The sequence below is a fragment of the Mytilus edulis genome, chromosome 1, assembly GCF_963676685.1.
Source record: "Mytilus edulis chromosome 1, xbMytEdul2.2, whole genome shotgun sequence".
NCBI lineage: Eukaryota > Metazoa > Mollusca > Bivalvia > Mytilida > Mytilidae > Mytilus > Mytilus edulis.
In genome coordinates this window covers 51866636-51885377 of record NC_092344.1, presented here as the reverse complement: position 1 = coordinate 51885377, position 18742 = coordinate 51866636, and the positions used below count along the sequence as shown (strand labels likewise).

The 18742-nt window shown below is 31.8% G+C and overlaps 1 protein-coding gene across 6 annotated transcripts in view; it reads right to left on the bottom strand.

Annotated features, from left to right (window-relative positions):
- The window catches only part of LOC139484754 (E3 ubiquitin-protein ligase PDZRN3-like), a 130716-nt gene that overhangs the window by 82941 nt on the left and 29033 nt on the right, over positions 1-18742 (bottom strand). Inside the window, exon 1 of one of the 6 annotated variants that reach the window (XM_071268741.1) lies at positions 6149-6650. The exons of the other annotated variants lie outside the window; for them this stretch is intronic. Within the exon in view, the coding sequence (XP_071124842.1) occupies positions 6149-6160 (12 nt within the window). The 5' untranslated portion in view covers positions 6161-6650. Of the gene's footprint in view, positions 1-6148; positions 6651-18742 lie in introns of those variants that run through there. 6 annotated transcript variants of the gene reach the window in all.

The window sequence follows — 18742 nt, the reverse complement described above, 5'->3', positions numbered from 1 at the left end:
TGTAAAACTTGCCCATTGAGTTGTACAGTGAATGCCAGCTAGGGACAATGATATTTAAGCAAACTTTACCCAAATCGTGAAGCACCAAATAAGCTTTTATCTAAACTGATTTTCAGTACCTATAAAGCAGACATATGAAAAACACCAAACAATGCCATTAATGCTCATAAGTAATCTTTAAAATAACCATTAAATAAACTCATCATAGATACCAGGACTAAATTTTATATATACGCCAGAGGCGCGTTTCGTCTACAAAAGACTCATCAGTGACGCTACAATCCAAAAAAGTTTTTAAAAAAAAGCCGAATAAAGTACGCATAAAACACTTTTATTAAAAAATTGCGCCTCAAATAAAGGCTAAAAAAACCCAGAAAAAGCAAAATAAGGAATCATATTTCAAAGAATAATACAACCAGATGCTCCACAGGGCGTAGCTTTATACGACCGCAGAGGTCGAATCCTGAACAGTTGGGGCAAGTATGGACACAACATTGAAGCTTGATACAGCTCTGAATTTGGATTGTGATTAAATAGTTGACACAACATAGGTTTCTGACACAGAATAAATGTGGTCTAAGAACTTAAACTTAAAAAACTTAAACTTAAAAAAAATTAAAAATTTTAAATTGGACCTTTACCTATTATGGTCCAATATCCAAAATCTAAATACATGGTTAGATTCAGCATATCATAGAACCCCAAGAATTCAATTTTTTGATGAAATCAAATAATGTTCAATTTTAGACCCTAAGTTAGACCTCAATGTGGACCAATTTGATAACCGGGCCCAAATATTAAAAATCTAAATACATGGTTTGATTCATCATATTGGAGAACCCCATATATTCAATTTTTGTTGAAATCAAACAGTTTTATTTTGGACCCATATTTGGACCATATTGAAAACTGGGCCCATAATCAAAAATCTAAGTACATGTTTAGAGTCAGCATATCAAAGAACCCCAAGAATTCAATTTCTGTTAAAATCAAACTAAGTTTAATTTTGGACCCTTTGGACCTTAATGTAGACCAATTTAAAAACAGGACCAAAAATTAAGAATCTAAATACAAGTATAGATTTGGCATATCAAAGAACCCTAATAATTCATTTTTTGATGAAATCAAACAAAGATTAATTTTGAACCCTTTTGGTCCCTAATTCCTAAACTGTTGGGACCAAAACTCCCAAAATCAATCCCAACCTTCCTTTTGTGGTCATAAACCTTGTGTTAAAATTTCATAGATTTCTATTTACTTATACTAAAGTTATTATGCAAAAACCAAGAAAAATGCTTATTTGGGACCTTTTTTGGCCCCTAATTCCTAAACTGTTGTGACCAAAACTCCCAAAATCAATCTCAACCTTCCTTTTGTGGTCATAAACCTTGTGTTAAAATTTCATAGATTTCTATTTACTTATACTAAAGTTATTATGCAAAAACCAAAAAAATGCTTATTTGGGACCTTTTTTTGGCCCCTAATTCCTAAACTGTTGGGACCAAAACTCCCAAAATCAATCCCAACCTTCCTTTTATGGTCATAAACCTTATGTTAAAATTTCATAGATTTCTGTTTACTTATACTAAAGTTATTGTGCGAAAACCAAGAAAAATGCTTATTAGGGCATTTTTTGGCCCCTAATTCCTAAACTGTTGGGACCAAAACTCCCAAAATCAATCCCAACCTTCCTTTTATGGTCATAAACCTTATGTTAAAATTTCATAGATTTCTGTTTACTTATACTAAAGTTATTGTGCGAAAACCAAGAAAAATGCTTATTAGGGCATTTTTTGGCCCCTAATTCCTAAACTGTTGGGACCAAAACTCCCAAAATCAATCCCAACCTTCCTTTTATGGTCATAAACCTTGTGTTTAAATTTCATAGATTTCTATTCACTTATACTAAAGTTATAGTGCGAAAACCAAATGTCTTCGGACGATGACAACGACGACGCCGCCAACGTCATTCCAATAGACGACCAAAGCGGTCGTATAAAAATGGGAAAATTCAAATGCTACAAAGAATTTTTTGAGTAAGCACATTAGGAAAAAAAGACAAAAAGAGATGAATCAAAAACCTAAGGACTAATTGCATTCACCAATCCCATTACATGTAAAACTATAATAGTTGTACTATTACACAATTGTTTTTGTCTCTTATTTTGGTCCCAACTATTCAAATAAACCTAATGATTCGATAATTTAAAAATCTCTTTGATCTCAGAGAAATAAGAATCAAAATGCCTATAAGCATGAAAATCATTGAAAATGCTACATGAAAGCATCCTAAATGCAAAATAGTCATTAGCATGTGATTTGATGTAATCAACTATATTGATTTTACTTTAAGCTATTGAAAAGTGTAACACCTTTAAGAGTTTTTGAACTTGTGAAATGATGAATTTCTGACACCTGTAATATACTACTGACTATTGCTATTTATCAGCTATTATTCTACAATGGTATTAAGACACTAATGCATACAAAAGAAAATATAACTGATATAGAAATCTAAATTTTAAATTAGTTTCTCTAATCATTTTCTGCAATCTTTGTAAGAATTATGTCTCACACACTGGAGCCAAAAATCATCTATAATCCATTAAATTGGAAAACATTTGTATCCCCATTTTAACATGTAATTTTCATACTTTAAATCTGACATAATAACTACCATTTTTTTTTTAATTTTAAGCCAAAAGGATTTCCCCTTACTGCCTTTTCAGTAATGTGGCAAAAATCATCATTAAGAGCAATAACTCTGCGATGACATTTTTGTACATCTTCTCATGTGGATCATGTCTGCTGTTAAAAGTTTCTGTCTATCTATTATAATTTTCAAAATATTGGAAAAAATCTAAATAAAATGGTAAAGTCATCGTTAAAAGGAAATACCACTAACAAGGAGTCGACTGACAACTTTGACCATGTGACTTATAAGTAGGTCTTGTCTTGCTGCTTATTTTTGTCTCTTTAAGTTTCTCTCTTTCTTTTATTGTTTTCAAGATAAAAGGCAAGAATAAAATAATGAGGGCAATAACTCATATAAGAAGTCAGATGACAGTTTTGATATAATTGGCCAGTAGGCAGACCCTCAACATTTATACTATTTGAAATTTTCAAGATAATAGACAAAGCTCTCATTTTAGCTCTATGACTATGTTCTTTTCAACCATGTTGGTTGGCAGGCACACTAACCAACATACCTTGACCCTCCACTTCAATTTTTTTATTTCACATACTTCACAAGTTTATTAATATTACATAGATTCAAATTAATTCTGTTTTTTACAACTGAACTTATACAATTGGAAACAGTGGCAGATCCAGAGGGTGGGTTCTGGGGGTTGGACACCCCTTTTTTGTTGGACGATCATTGCATTTTAATAGGGACATATAGTTAGAACCACCACCCCCTTTTAATCCTAGATTGGGACCCTCCTTTAAAAAATGGCTGGATCCACCCTGTGGGATACCACCTCAGTGGTCTAATGTTGGAATCTAGTCAGAAGCTATTTGTTTCATTCTCGGTAAGGTCAAATCAAAGACTTTAAGTTTGGTACTTCATCTTTTATACCTGAACCTAAATCCTACTTATTATTTAACCCCTACTCTATTCACACATTTTCCAGGAAACTATAGCGATTTTCCATCCATTACATTTCCTGAGCACGCCTGCACATTATCATCAACAGTTCCATTGCTAATGTACTTGTTCATACATGCACCAGTAAATTCAATCTATTCTTCATAAATATTCAATCAAGAAAAAAAATATTTATAAAATTGTGACAAAATTTATTCAATATTCAATTCTCTGTGGACTCATCCATCAGAGCAGAACAGGTCCAAATTATAATACTATCCAGTGACTGCAACAAGCACCTTTGTGATCAGGAGATCTCTGACACATGATGCATCATTGTTACAACAATTTCCATAGAGGGAAGTAGTTAAACAAAATATAGCCTGACATGTGCAGAGACATGTTTGTCACGTGTCAATGCTGCAATTACATGCAAAATGGTCTTGCTGGTTTGATCTCTGATGCAAAAAATGGCAATATAGAAACTTGTCATACATTTTAATGTTCCTGTTGAGAATTGACGGAAATGTGAAATCTTATCATTCTTCATTAACATTATTTTCAAAGCAGAGAAAAGTAGATTAGCAGAGTACCTGCTTTTGTAGTCTGTAACAAAAGATAAGGACATGGACATTCCATTAAACATTATATTTACAGCTATTCAATATGAATCAATTCAATCAATTATCTGTCATTATTTGTTATAGTGAAAACAAGCAATTAAAGAAATTAAAATGATAGTACTTGATCAATCCTAAATTTACTGATCATACATCTTATTCTGTAGATTAAAATTGTACAATTACTATACATTCCATAAGAATTTAGACTTTGGATTGGCTGATAAACAATTGAGATGTTTCTAAAATTATATTTTATTTCTGCGATTCATCCAAAACGTCCTTCCAACGAGAAAATTTCAAGAGGAAGCATCAATACTTTTATGCCAAAAATTTGGAAATCCTAATTACAGGGGTAAAATATTGCATATATATTCCTTAAAATTGAAAAATCACAGAAAAATAAGTTTGATTTTATTAAGAGTATAGCATATGTGTTTTTAATTTTCAAATTGCTTCACTAGACTGTTTTCCAAAATTAGTGAAATAGTTCCCTCTTTTTCAAATATGACTAATGAAGCAAGATTTAAATTTTTATATACGTGTGTTGAGACTGATATAATTAGAATTATTGTTAAATTTATAAGCGACATGTACATTTCTAGAAATGCTTTATTAAGCACTAAATAACTTTGTGGTACCACCTCCTCATATAATGTTTATGAAATTGCTATGATATATATATGTTTGTATTTTTGTGTATAACAAATTTGTATTGTCTTGGTATCAATCCTGTAATTTTGGATTTTAAACCAATAAAAATTACTTACTTACTTACTTACTTACTTACTTACTAGACTTCGTGGGAAACAAATCTAAACTGAAATCTGTATCTAAGTCTGCTTATGGATATGTACTATTACATCTATGACTTTATCAAGTACTATCAACAGCACAAGTGATCAACAGATGGTTAAATTGACTAAAACATCATACCCGTACCCAGGGGGGTTCAGACAAACCCCCCCCCCCTCCCTTGAAAACAAATAAGCACTGTTAAAGTCAATGTTCTGTTCGAATTGTGACTGTTAAAGTCGAGTTTGTGAGTCCAACGAACCCCCCCTTGGAAATTCCTGGCTACAGGCTGGTCATCACCCCTTAAAACCCCTCTTGAATTGGAACAATGACAAAGACACTTACTTATAAATAGACAAGTAATTTTATAGATTTTACTAATCATTGCTTTTAGAACAATTGCTTTAGTTCCTGTCATCTTTTCCGATCATCAGGTCACAGCTTTTTATCAGCCTAGAACAATCATGGCAGATTATTTATTATCCAACAGACAGAACCCAACAGGTAATAATTCTCCCTATACATCTGAGCAAATAAAATCCTATTGATTGAACAATGCTTCATCTCTGTCTACTTAGCAAACATAACATTGATAATAATTGTTCCAAGATCTGTTTACATACATGTATGAAACGAGAGGTTAATTAATTAGCAGAGTAAACTGTTTAAACAAAAAAGTGTGATGAAATTAACCTTCATTTTAAGAATAGATTGAAAAGAATTGCTTTACATCTGCATCAGTATTTTCAATCTTACTAAATCCTCAAATTTTAATATACAATTCTTTCAAAAAGTAAAAATTATATTTAACTATGAGTTAAAGTGTTCAATAAAAGCCATATTTCACTTAAATAGCTTTTGGTCATAATTGGTCATAACATATTTTTTAATTCTGTGGAACTTTGCTGTGTTTAGACCATTTTCTTCATATGCAGAGCCTTTGTAGCTTACTGTCTGCATAAATAAAAGTGGAGAAAATGTGACTGTCCTTAAATTAATTTTTAAATAAAATTTAGTTGAAACGCTTTTCAAGCAAACTCTGAACACTGATTTAAGCTGTCTCTAAAAAACTGTCTGTTTTTTTCAATTTATAAGTTTTTAAGATAAAATACTAATTGGAAAAATATTTGAGTAAAGATCTTACCTTTGTAGACATCACTGTTTCCTTTTAAGACTTAAACTTCATTCACCAGTATTATCAATCAAATACAGGACAAATCTAGTCTATCAGTGAAATCAATCTGCCACCAATAGATTTCTTTTGGAATGAAATATACGCTCTTGTCATTCATCAGAAGATAGAAATTATATATCCTGTTAATTTCACAAATATATGTAACATCAGAGTGAAAATAATCCTCTAATTTTTTAAAAGATTTAAGCCGGTGTCATTTTCATTTCTCATCTGACATGCAAAGAACACGACAACTGAACATATTTAAATGAAAATTCTACATTAAAGTTTTAATCTGATAATTACAACAAACTCGGTTAATTAACATTTTTTATTTGCTATTTCCAGTAAGCTCAATAGGGATACCTTATGACTTAAAATTCGCACAGCAAGTATTTTTTCCTATAAAATTTTCCAATTTCCACATTGATTTTTTTTCACCACTGTATCTATAGACAAGGAGATTAATAACATTGTACAAGAACTTGGATCTGTGGGACCACAGCTTTATGTATCATTGCACGCGCAACATTTTTAATTGATCACACTTTTAATTTATCAGATTGCTTTGCATGACAAGAACTTGTGAATAAGTTCTAGACGTTGATAGTGTAATCCACTCCCAGGTAGAAAACATAAAATAAAAGACATTACATCATTCAATCATATTAAATATTTTATTCCAGTTGTTTGAAAGTTGGAGACTACAATGTTCATCCAATGGTACATATGCATGCTATATGGTAATTTTCACAGGTGCACGTCATGCAATCTCTATCCTTATAAACCTAGATCAATTTCACCATATTTTGTCAGTTTCGATGAGAAAAATTTTATTGGTCATATCAGGTAATATTTTTTATTCATTTTTTACTGAGTAGGATAAAACTTTGTGATAAATTTGACAATGACAAGAACATCTTATATATTTTTTTGCCATTTCTTTTAAGTTTACATCTAGATATTGAACTTTCAACAGCATTTATGATGCACAAAGTTTTATATGATTGATTGATATGTGTTTAACACCTCTATCAGCACTTTTATGCTATTTCAGGGTGTAAGTTTTTATTGGTGGAGGAAGACGAAGAGAACCACCAACCTTTGGTAGGTAAACTGACAACTTAAGATTGGAGTCAAGTGCAACTCTGCCACGATCTGAATTTAAACAAATGTTACCTCAAGTGGCATTTTTCAATATCACAAGGACTAACTCCTGAACAGTAAAAGTGACAATTAACCAAATAGAACTTGACCTCTATTTTGTCACCTGAGTAAAACATATTAAATTTTGAATATCTTTGGTATGAACGGTTCACGAGTTAAAGCATGGACATGACTGGAAAGACCATTTTTCAATCTTTAAAGAACCATAACTCCTGAAAGGTGAAAGTGAGAACCTTTGGTTGAAAGGTTCATGAGTAAATGCACAGACACAACCTTCCCCCCAGATACCTGCCCACTGTACATGCAAATCAAAAACCAATTTTCCTTTGAAAATTCAGTAATCTGGTTAAAATCTTCATGTAAGGACAATAATCCTTATTATGGGTCAGCTTACAATTTCTGCAATGTTGACCTATTAGTAAATCTTGTTTCTGATCATTTTTGCTTTTCAAACTTGTTATCTATTATTGTTTAAGGTAAAAGATGGACAAATTTGTCATTCTTAGAAAAAAACAAGCTTGGTTCTGACTACCAGTAGTACCTCAGTAGTTTCAGCGGAGAACATTTTTGTAAAAGGTAAAGGAGGATTGGTGCAGACACCAAGTAATTATTATAGGTCAGTGGGTTTTCAAGCCTGATGAGCTTATCCATACAATAGGGCAGGTCCTGTAATAGGGATTGATGAGGATTATAAATGGGAATTTGGAATGCCATTTGAAAATGTGGGGATATTGAAAAGGAACAGAAATTAAGTCTTCCAAAGGCCTAGTTACCTACTCAATCCTTAAGAATTGTTGCAAGGGTTCTTTACATGCAGTGTGTGGCTTTCACTCTACACAAAAACAGCTGAGAACTTAATTATGCATCAAAGCAGTCATTAAATGACGTTGTCTGACTAAGGCGATGGTTTTACTGCAGGTTAAAGGAAGACAAAGGAAAGACCATATTTCTATACCCCTTACATTTCCTATTTTTTGTTTGCATGTAACTGAAACACAAGTTAGGAAAACTACAATAAAATAAAAGTATGGTATTTCAGGTTTTATTTCTCCATTCTGCCAATTTGATCTTGTTTGACAATTTTGTTAAATAAATAAATGTCAGCTAGATATTCAGTTATTGGCAGACTTGAAATGAGTCAACAGATAAATACTAAAATGGAATCTAAATAATGAAATTTTATTTAGACAATTGAAATTGGTCAAATTTGACAGCTTGAAGAGCAATTTACCTTAAATAAACAGAATCAAAAATTAAAACACTAAAAACAGTGTTTTAAAAGGAACCTGAAAAGAATATACATGAATTGTCTAGCTTCTAGAATTAATTGGAAGAAGTGTCAAAATAGTTGGATATCATAATTTTACTAAAATGATTTCCAGGATAAAATTGAGAATGGAAATGGGGAATGTGTCAAAGAGACAACAACCCGACCATAGAACAGACAACAGCAGAAGGTCACCAACAGGTCTTCAATGCAGCGAGAAATTCCAGCACCCGGAGACTTTAAAATCACATACTATTGCATATATTTCTGAATTTGTGCCCACCAACAAAGCAGCCAACAATGTTGTACTATTCTTATACAAGTAACCAACCTATACTAAAAAATATTTTTTTTAAATCAGCGACGTCTTTCCTACCACTTCCACTGATGAAAATTAACTAGATGAACCCAACTCAACATACAAAACTTATGATAGTCGGTGTATTACTTATATATGGAGCTTAAACAAATTCTTGAAAGTCCTAAATAAACCGCTTCCCTTTGCAGATGTCCATTCACTGACAAAGTCTAACTTAATCATTCCATCTTTGGTATTTTCATCGTTTTTATGCTACTTACAGATTTACAGCTACCGGTATTCAATATACGGTTATTCATGCCAAAATTTTCAAATGATATTAATTTCTTTTGGAATTAAGTTTAAGAAAGAAAACTGAATATTTTTATTACAGCATTCCCTTCTAATACAATCACATTGAAAAAATTATACCAAAAGTATATAGCCATTCATAACCTAAAGAAGCTTACCACAAGAACATTTTTACGATAAGGCATATTGATTTTTTTTTTCAACACCATAGATTAAGTAAGATCAGCAAAACAGGATATTTAGACGTGAAAAATGCAATTAGAGGATTAAAACGCAACAAGATCCAGCATTGGACAACTACGTTTTAATAAGGTATTTCTCAAGGGATGTGTTAAAGCTGCTGGTATGATTATAAGGTTTCAGAAAGCACCATGAAACTGGAATCCATGGTAAATCACTTGTTGCTGAGCTATGGCTTCTGGTTGTGAAGAAGCATAAGTCAAATGATCTTTTCTTTATGTCTTTTCCAACAAGTATAATTATTTCTCACGTTTCAAACAGAAAACTAATGATTTTTGTACTGCAAGGAACAAATTTCTCAATTTTGTAATTAAATGTAATAAGCATTAAAGTTCATTAAACTGGAAATGCCATAAAACAGATATTTAAAAAGATTGTTCAATTGAAAAAATATCTGAAATAGAGAGAAGAAAATATATCAAAAAGTAGCACATTTAACAACAAATCTATTTTGGAATAAAATAGACGATAATTATTAAAAGAAATTCTCAGTCACAGACTAGTAACATTCTGAAATAATATCGGCTGCATTCAATTTGATTCTATATTGACTGCTAAAGGATTTTCAAATAGTGGTTAAACAGGTAGTTATTAATTTAAAACATACCAGGAAATTTCACCAGAACTATAGACTCAAATAGTAAAAGCTCCACCAGACATGCCTTATAATGTGGTAATCCTACTGAAAATTGAAATTGTCATTTTTCTCAATACGATCTAAACAAACTCACTTTGTGGCATTACAATATAGAGGATTACTAACAAAAACTTGTTGCAAACTGTATATTGACCTCTAAATAGCATTTTTTAAGTGAAACATACCCCACATCACATTTTACTAAAGAGAGGCGAAAGATACCAAAGGGAAATTCATGTCAAAAATAAACTGACAACGCTATGGCAAAAAAAAAGAAAAAGACCAAGAGACAAACACCAGTACACAAAACTCATCATAGAAAACTCAAAGACTGAGCAACACAAAGCCCTCTTGTACAATTTATAAAACTTACCCTTCAAAATCATTAATCCTATCTACATCAAACTTTTATCTAAACTGACCAATTATGTTGCCATCACAGTTCTGCTATGGTCACTGTTCTGGACATTTGGCAATAAATTAAACAGATTAGATTAAATAGCTAGAGAGAGTGTGTGGTCTGATATCAAAATCTGACAAAATTAGTGATTAAGAAATTAAACCTTAGGTTAATTAACTAATTTTCCTTGAACCAACAAGCAAATAGGCACATATAGGTAGTAATGTTAGAGAAGTAATCACTTGTTGCTAATCAAAATGTTGCTGGCATCAAGTTATTGCTGGTAAAAACCTTAAATGAGTGATTTATATATTAAATATGAGTCTCAATATAATCAATTAATAAGAAAGTTTATTGACTATACAGAACTCAACATACTGGATATTTTCAAATTTGATTTGAATTATTAAAAAAAAATATTACGAGACCTTGTATGATTTTTGCAGTTCATACAATCCAACAGACTATTCCAATTTAAATGTGACAAAAATAATCAACTGAAAATTCATCCAGGCTATTTAAAAGAGTTGAGCGCTTACAAACATGTTGAATTTCGCCACATTCTACATGTGCTTTTCCCAATTCAAAAGCCTGTATTTCAGTAGTTGTCATTTGTTGCTGTCCTTTATATTTGTTTTTAGTTTATTGTTTTGTCACAAATTGTTTTATATTTTGTCATGTCATGTCACAGGACTTTTATAGCTGACTATGCAGTATAGAATTAGTTCAGTGATGAAGGCCATACGGTGACATATAATTGCTTAAATCTGCTTCATTTGGACCCTGTTGGATAATTGTCTCAATTTGGCAATCAAATTTCTATTTGACAAATGGAAGATTATTTGCTTGTTAAGTTTGTTTGTCAAAACAAGGTTGACGCAGATTGCAGCAGATGATGTGTTTGCACCGGCATATGTATCCAGAATGGACTGTATTGTTAAGCTGACCCACTTTTTGGGTCACAGTATAAGTATAATTATTACCATATTAAGCATTCCCAATATTCAAGATAAAAACATTTTTTTTCCCCTGATTCTATGCCCACGATTTTTCTAGTCATGCACTTTTATTATAATTATTCATTTTTAGTCAGATCAGAATCGTGTTTGCAGTTAGTTAACTAGTAAAACAATGAAGTCACCTGAAAAAACAAACAAAGTACTTGTGTTAGATTAACAATTCACCATCACTAAGAAATATGAATTGAAAGTGTACATTATACTTTATTATTTTTTTATTCAGCCACTCTGTAATATTTAGACAACTTTCGAAACTTGACGACAATATGATTAATTGATGGATAAAATGATACAAAAGATAAGAATCTCATGCAGATGATCCAATCAGGTTCCAATTTGAATTTCTACTAATAATCAATACTTTCAAGATTTAGCATCATTCCTTTTTTATTGTTGGGACAGTAGGAAAATGACGGATAATCCATCATTGAAAAGTGTTTTTTTTTCAAAAGCAAATACTTAAGTTATTTTTTTCAATCATCACGAAAAAAAGGAATTAATAAGTCGTAGATTAAATGACAGAAATTATATATGATACTTCAACTTACTGATTATTACAAACAAAAGCTTGTCTCTTGTCTCTTTTTCTACAGAATATTGTACAAGAAAATAAACATCCCAGATTTCAAACATTAATTTTTCAAATGCGTTTTTCAATCAGAATGATGAAATCATGGTTCTGACCTATTCAATTTACTATACAGACATGTTTGGACAGGACAAATATTAATGTCTGGTCTGAAGACAACAGGCATATTTACTAGGAGGTTATATGAAAATCAAAAAGACTGAAAATTTAAAGATAGAAACCTTTGAATGCTTTAAGTAAATCCATACCAATATTAAATAAAGAAGAAGTACTTATAATGATTGCAAATATAAAAGTTCAAATGACATGGATTTAAGCAACTACAAGACCCCATTTCGTCTTTAACATACTGTAATCATTGTAATTTCAGCTAAGAAAGGCAACTCATTCAATGAAAAACTGTAAACCAAAAATGTAAACCAATTGAAGCTGAGAACCAATGGTCTAGTTTATGACAAAACAATAAACAAAAGTAATACGACACTCAGTTTTTTTAAAACTGTGCCATTTTTAAGGTCTAAATAAATAAGAAGATGTGTTTATGAGTGCCAATGAGACAACTCTCCATCCAAGTTGCAATGTATAAACAGTTAAAACAATTATAGTAAACACGGTTTTCCGTTTAACATCCATTTTCAATTCACAGTCATTGCATTCTGGCAAGGCCAGTAAGTCAGTAGAAAATCAACATTCTCTAATAAAACAAAACATAGCAAAATGACATTCCTGCCAAGTTTGGTCTCAATCAGCTGAACAGTTTCAGAGTAGTAGGTTTTCATTTCAAGTTTTACATAAGGACATAGGACAGATTAAACAGGTTATCTTCTGCCAAGTTATCAAAAAATAATAATTCAGCTAAAAAGGGGTTATACAATGTGTTTCCTTCAAAGATATTCAAATATGAAAGTGATGAAATCTATTTCATCTTTTATCAAATGAAACAGACACCAGTTGAATAATATCCATCTCTCTGTGGAACATAACATATAAGATTTGTGACTTTTGATCAATCTTTCGTAATCAAACAAAACAACAGTCTACATAAGACAGCTATACTTATCATTTCTTGTCGCAAGATGTTAATTTCCCTGTAGAAATCAATTTCCTTCAGATGAAGATTAAATAAGACAGTATTTTGTAATTGTCTTCTATAAGACCATAGATTAATGAGATATTTAAAAAAAAATAGATACCAAGCATGCACATTTTAACTATCATAGAGGCTCCCAGGGGTTTGGATTTTTTCTTCTTCAAAGTTGGCAAACATGTTGATTACCACTTTACCATTGGACATAGTCACAACTAACTACTTGTATTACAATATGACCAAAACCCATACAACCTAGAGGACATTTCATGGGTCTGACTGGCTTTGATACAAGTACCCGTCCACGTCCACTTGTAATTTTGTCCTTCTGATGAGTTAAGTCTTTCAACTTATTTTTATAGTTCGTTCTTATGTTGTACTGTTATACCACTGTGCCAGGTTAGGGGAAGGGTTTGGATCCACATAACATGTTTAACCCCGCCACATTATGTATGTATGTGCCTGTCACAAGTCAGGAGCCTGTAATTCAGTGGTTGTCGTTTGTTTATGTGTTACATTTTTGTTTTTCGTTCATTTTTTTTATATAAATAAGGCCGTTAGTTTTCTCGTTTGAATTGTTTTACATTGTCATTTCAGGGCCTTTTATAGCTGACTATGCGGTATGGGCTTTGCTCATTGTTGAAGGCCATACGGTGACCTATAGTTGTTAATCTCTGTGTCATTTTGGTCTCTTGTGGACGGTTGTCTCATTGGCAAGCATACCACATTTTCTTTTTTATATTTGAAAGTTTTTTTTAAAAGAGGGGTGGAAGATACAAAAGGGATATTCAAGCTTATAAGTCAAATAAAGCAAAAGGATGTGTCAGTATAGGAATGCCCATGCTCAGGCTTTGCAATTTTCCAAGTCAGAAAGGGGAGTAACTGTAAAATGGTAGATGACTTACAAAAACAATTCAAACTCTTGCTGTGTGTTGTAGTATATAGCAGTGTGTATAAGTTTCAAAATATTTGGATGAGTAAAAGGTAAGTTAGAATGCAGAAACCAAATAAATGCAATTTTCCAAGTTATAAAGTGGCATAACTCAAGAACAGTAAGTGGACCACTGTCTAATTTCAAACTCTGTCTGCAAGTTTTGGTTCTTACCATCTAAGGTTTGGATGAAGAAAACTTTTAAGCTAGAGTGTGGGGGACATAAAAATAAAACAAGAGGCTCTCAAGAGCCTGAATCGCTCACCTGAATTTTTTTGGTTTAATCTCTCATCAATGATTATTTTGGCTTTTCAATTTATTTAAATGTTCTTTGAATCGTCCTATTTTCTTCAAAAGCAAAAAAAAAAAATTTCTCCTATGTTCTATTTTAGCCATAGGAGCTATGTTTCTTGACATACAAGGAAATGAAATATAAAATTTATACTAGATACTCTGAAACTCTGAAACTCATTTAGCCTAAGTTTGGCTGAAATTGATACAGCAGTTTCAAAAGAGAAGATTTTTTAAAGTAAGTCAACATGATGAACAAATTGTGAAAAAAGTCTTTAAAGGGCAATAACTCCTAAAGAGGTCAATTGACAATTTTGGTCAAATTGACTTATTTGTAGATCTTACTTTGCTGATCATTTTTGCTGTTTACAGTTTATCTTTATCTATAATAATATTCAAGATAATGACCAAAAACTGCAAAATTTCCTAAAAAATTACCAATTAAGTGGCAGCAACCCAACAATTGGATGTTTGATTCATCTGAAAATTTCAGGGTTGATAGATATTGACCTAATGAACATTTTTACTCCATGTCAGATTTGCTCTTAATGCTTTCGTTTTTGAGATATAAGCCAAAAACTGCATTTGACCCCTATGTTCTATTTTAAGTAACGGCGGCCATGTTTTTTGACGGATCAAAAATCAAAGCACACACATTGTGCAGGATAATCTAAGGAACAATCATGCTAAGTTTTAACCAAATCCATTCAGTAGTTTCAGAGGAGAAGATTTTTTAAAGTTAGCAAATATGATGAACAAATTGTGAAAAATTGTCATTAAAGGACAATAATCCCTTAAGGGGTCAATTGACAATTTTGGTCATATTAACTTATTTGTAGATCTTACTTTGCTGATCTTTTTTGCTGTTTACAGTTTATCTTTATCTATAATAATATTCAAGATAATGACCAAAAACTGCAAAATTTCCTTAAAATTACCAATTAAGTGGCAGCAACCCAACAATGGTTTGTTTGATTCATCTGAAAATTTCAGGGCTGATAGATCTTGACCTAATGAACATGTTTACCCCTTGTCAGATTTGCTCTAAATGCTTTCGTTTTTGAGATATAAGCCAAAAACTGCATTTGACCCCTATGTTCTATTTTAAGTAACGGCGGCCATGTTTTTTGACGGATCAAAAATCGAAGCGCACATTTTGTGCAGGATATACTAAGGAACAATCATGTTAAGTTTCATTCAAATCCATTCAGTAGTTTCAGAGGAGAAGATGTTTGAAAAATTGTTAACGACGACAGACGACGACAGACGACGACGACGACGACGACGACGACGGACGCCAAGTGATGAGAAAAGCTCACATGGCCTTTTAGGCCAGGTGAGCTAAAAAAAATAAAAGGACAAACAAGTCTACACAATATAGAAAACAAAACTCTGATCAACTGGCTTCTGTTAAATTTTCAAAAGGCATGACTTCAACATCACCATTATAAGACACATGGAACCCAAGGTTCAATGGATTTCTTGTAAACAGGTCAACCACTTGAGATTTGACCATGGTCAACCATGGTCACAAAAGTGGAAAACCATGGTTGACCATAGTGTAAAGCACAACCAACCATGGTTTGGCCATGGTTATCAATGGTTAGCGATGGCAAGCCTTTATCAAGTAAATTATGATAGGAAATCCAAAATCCAGAATATTGTATCAACTTATGACCTAAAGCCTACCCTCCTAGAGACCTACTTTTGTAACCCACCCACTTTTTCTCAATTTTATTTATTGGAACTTTTAGTTGTTTCGTTAATAAAGAAACTAATTTGAGTGTATTCCGACTTGCAGGCTAAATTGATATAAATGACCAGAAAGTGAAAGCAGCAGCAGTCTTTTCAACATTTACTGGTAGACAACAGACAAAACTTGTAAAAAAGATAATAGCTACCTCTTTCCCTAAAGAACTTCTGATGTAATTTCTATGCAGACAACATCCATATCAGTTATTAAAATTAACAAATTGGGAACAAGTCTGTGATTTAACAAAGTAAGATAGATACTGTTGGATATTACTTTAAAAATTTTGTTTTTTTGTAAACAGTGTCAAGAGAATTAGCAGCCACATGTCTACTGAATCAATCAATCACAAATCATCACTTCTAAGTCTTTGATGTTATCAGTCATCAGATAGGAAACCTTGTCTGACATGTCCCTGACATCAGTATTAAAAGGTCCTACTTCACAGAAATGTAGAGTGTACAGAGGGAATTACTGATCAACTTTTAACAAGAACTTTTGACTTTTAATGTTATCATAGCTCTTTTATTTGGTACATGTATTACAAACTATGTTCTTGGAAGGAGCAAACACTATCCATTGTACTGATTTTGTCTATCAACTCAGGTCCCACCATTTGAAATAGAATTTAAGCTATCTGATCTCATAGGAAAATAAAAAGAATTAATGGATATATCTCTCTAGGAAACAGCAACAACAAAATATTCAGAAGACATCTAGATGTCAATATAAAGTCTTTTAACAATGGACAGATGCTTATACAATATAATGTATAGCTCTCAAATACTCAGTGTAAAAAAAGTTGTAAGTTGAAGCAAAAAAAATCAAAGGTCTTTCATAAACAATGATTGTTTATGCCCCTTTAAAACATGTAAAGTTGCTACAAGATTTGGTTCTGTGGATTCATTATTATTTGTCACACTATTTGTTTGTGGATCTTGTGGGTACAGGTGAACCACAAACTTCGTATTTCCTACATGCTTTACCTTGTAAGCAAATTTGTCAAAACACAAAATCAAGTACATATTGAAAGATGAATCATTTACTTCTATAACCCAACAGATCTATTTCATAATAATTGTGGTCTTGCAGTATATAATTTTCTTCTATAAAATTGGAAGTGATGTTTCTACAACTGAAACAATTTGATACTGTAATTACATTCAGATTAAAAGGGACAAAAATTTTAAGTCTGCTCAGAGGTAGATCGTAGCATCATATAACTCTGTTATCTTTTCTTCGTGTCTAATGAAGAGCTATACTCAGGCTGAACTGATGTATGACAATGACAATTTTAATGATGATTGCATTCCCATTTTTTCACAAAGTACGTAAATAGATGCAGCAGCATGGAAGCAATCGGCTTTTAAAAGGACTTTTTATATGTTTTCCGATGTGATTAAAACTTCATGATAGTTTGATGGGAGAGAATAAATGAAGATACATCTTTTACAATTTGTTGCAACTAAAACTATCGCTCGACTTCACAGATATAAGAAAGTATGCAGGCAATAACAGCAATTACCAATCCGTTCTTTTTCATCAATTCCACAATAAACACATTACATCAGGAATATATCTTCCTCAACTTACATTAAATTCAGTAAACTGGCATCTATTTTATTTCGGTAATTTTTCCTTCCTAATTGAGTTGTTTCTGTCAAGTCAAAAAAGCAAATTAAGAGATTTGTGTGTCTCGGATATTGACAGATCAACTTGGACATCAGAATATTGGCAATAATACAAAGAAATAATGTTCTAAGGGCAAATTAAATCAATCACTTTCGATTAAAAGGTAATAGAATATCTATAAATGTCCTCAATAACCTTACGAAATATTTCATCTATTTTCAAACAAGCATTTTGTTTCTAGATTTCCTTTTCCATATTATTTACTTTGTTTAAAAAATGAAAGCTTCTGACAATTTTACCATTGAGTTACAAGTGATAGGTAGCCTTGACTTCCTCTATCCCAAATTAGAAACAAGTTCTAAATAATACATTGCTTTGAATGTAAAATATATATGACACATGCATTTCAAGTTTGCATGTAGAAGTTACATATAACACAAGTTCTAGTATACCTGCCAACTGTCACTATTTGTGGGGGATTTCCCAAATTGAAATTTAAAAAAAAAAGAGCAATTTTGTACACAATATTAAAAAAAAAAAATTTTACAATGACTTTAGGCTTATTAAAGTATGAAGAGGCCAAAAAAACAACATTAAAATGTATTTCCAGGACCCTTGAAGGTTTTTAAGGACTAGGGCAGCCATCCTGCACGCAAAACCCCCATGGGCATTTTCAAAAGTTGGCAGGTATGTAGTATTGTTACACCCAGTTTATTGATCTAATTTAATGTTCAAAGTAACTCTTTAAGAAAAGTACTTTAGTCCAAAGTATGCCTCAATATCAACAAGAAAAAATATACAGAACCATTATTTTACGTGAAAATGTTTTCCTAATTGGAAGCAAAACTGACTTTTCTGAAATATTTCATAGATCTCTTGCAATATAAGCTAGGATTCTTATCTTTATAACAAGATAAAGAAATTAAAATTTCACCTAAAATCAC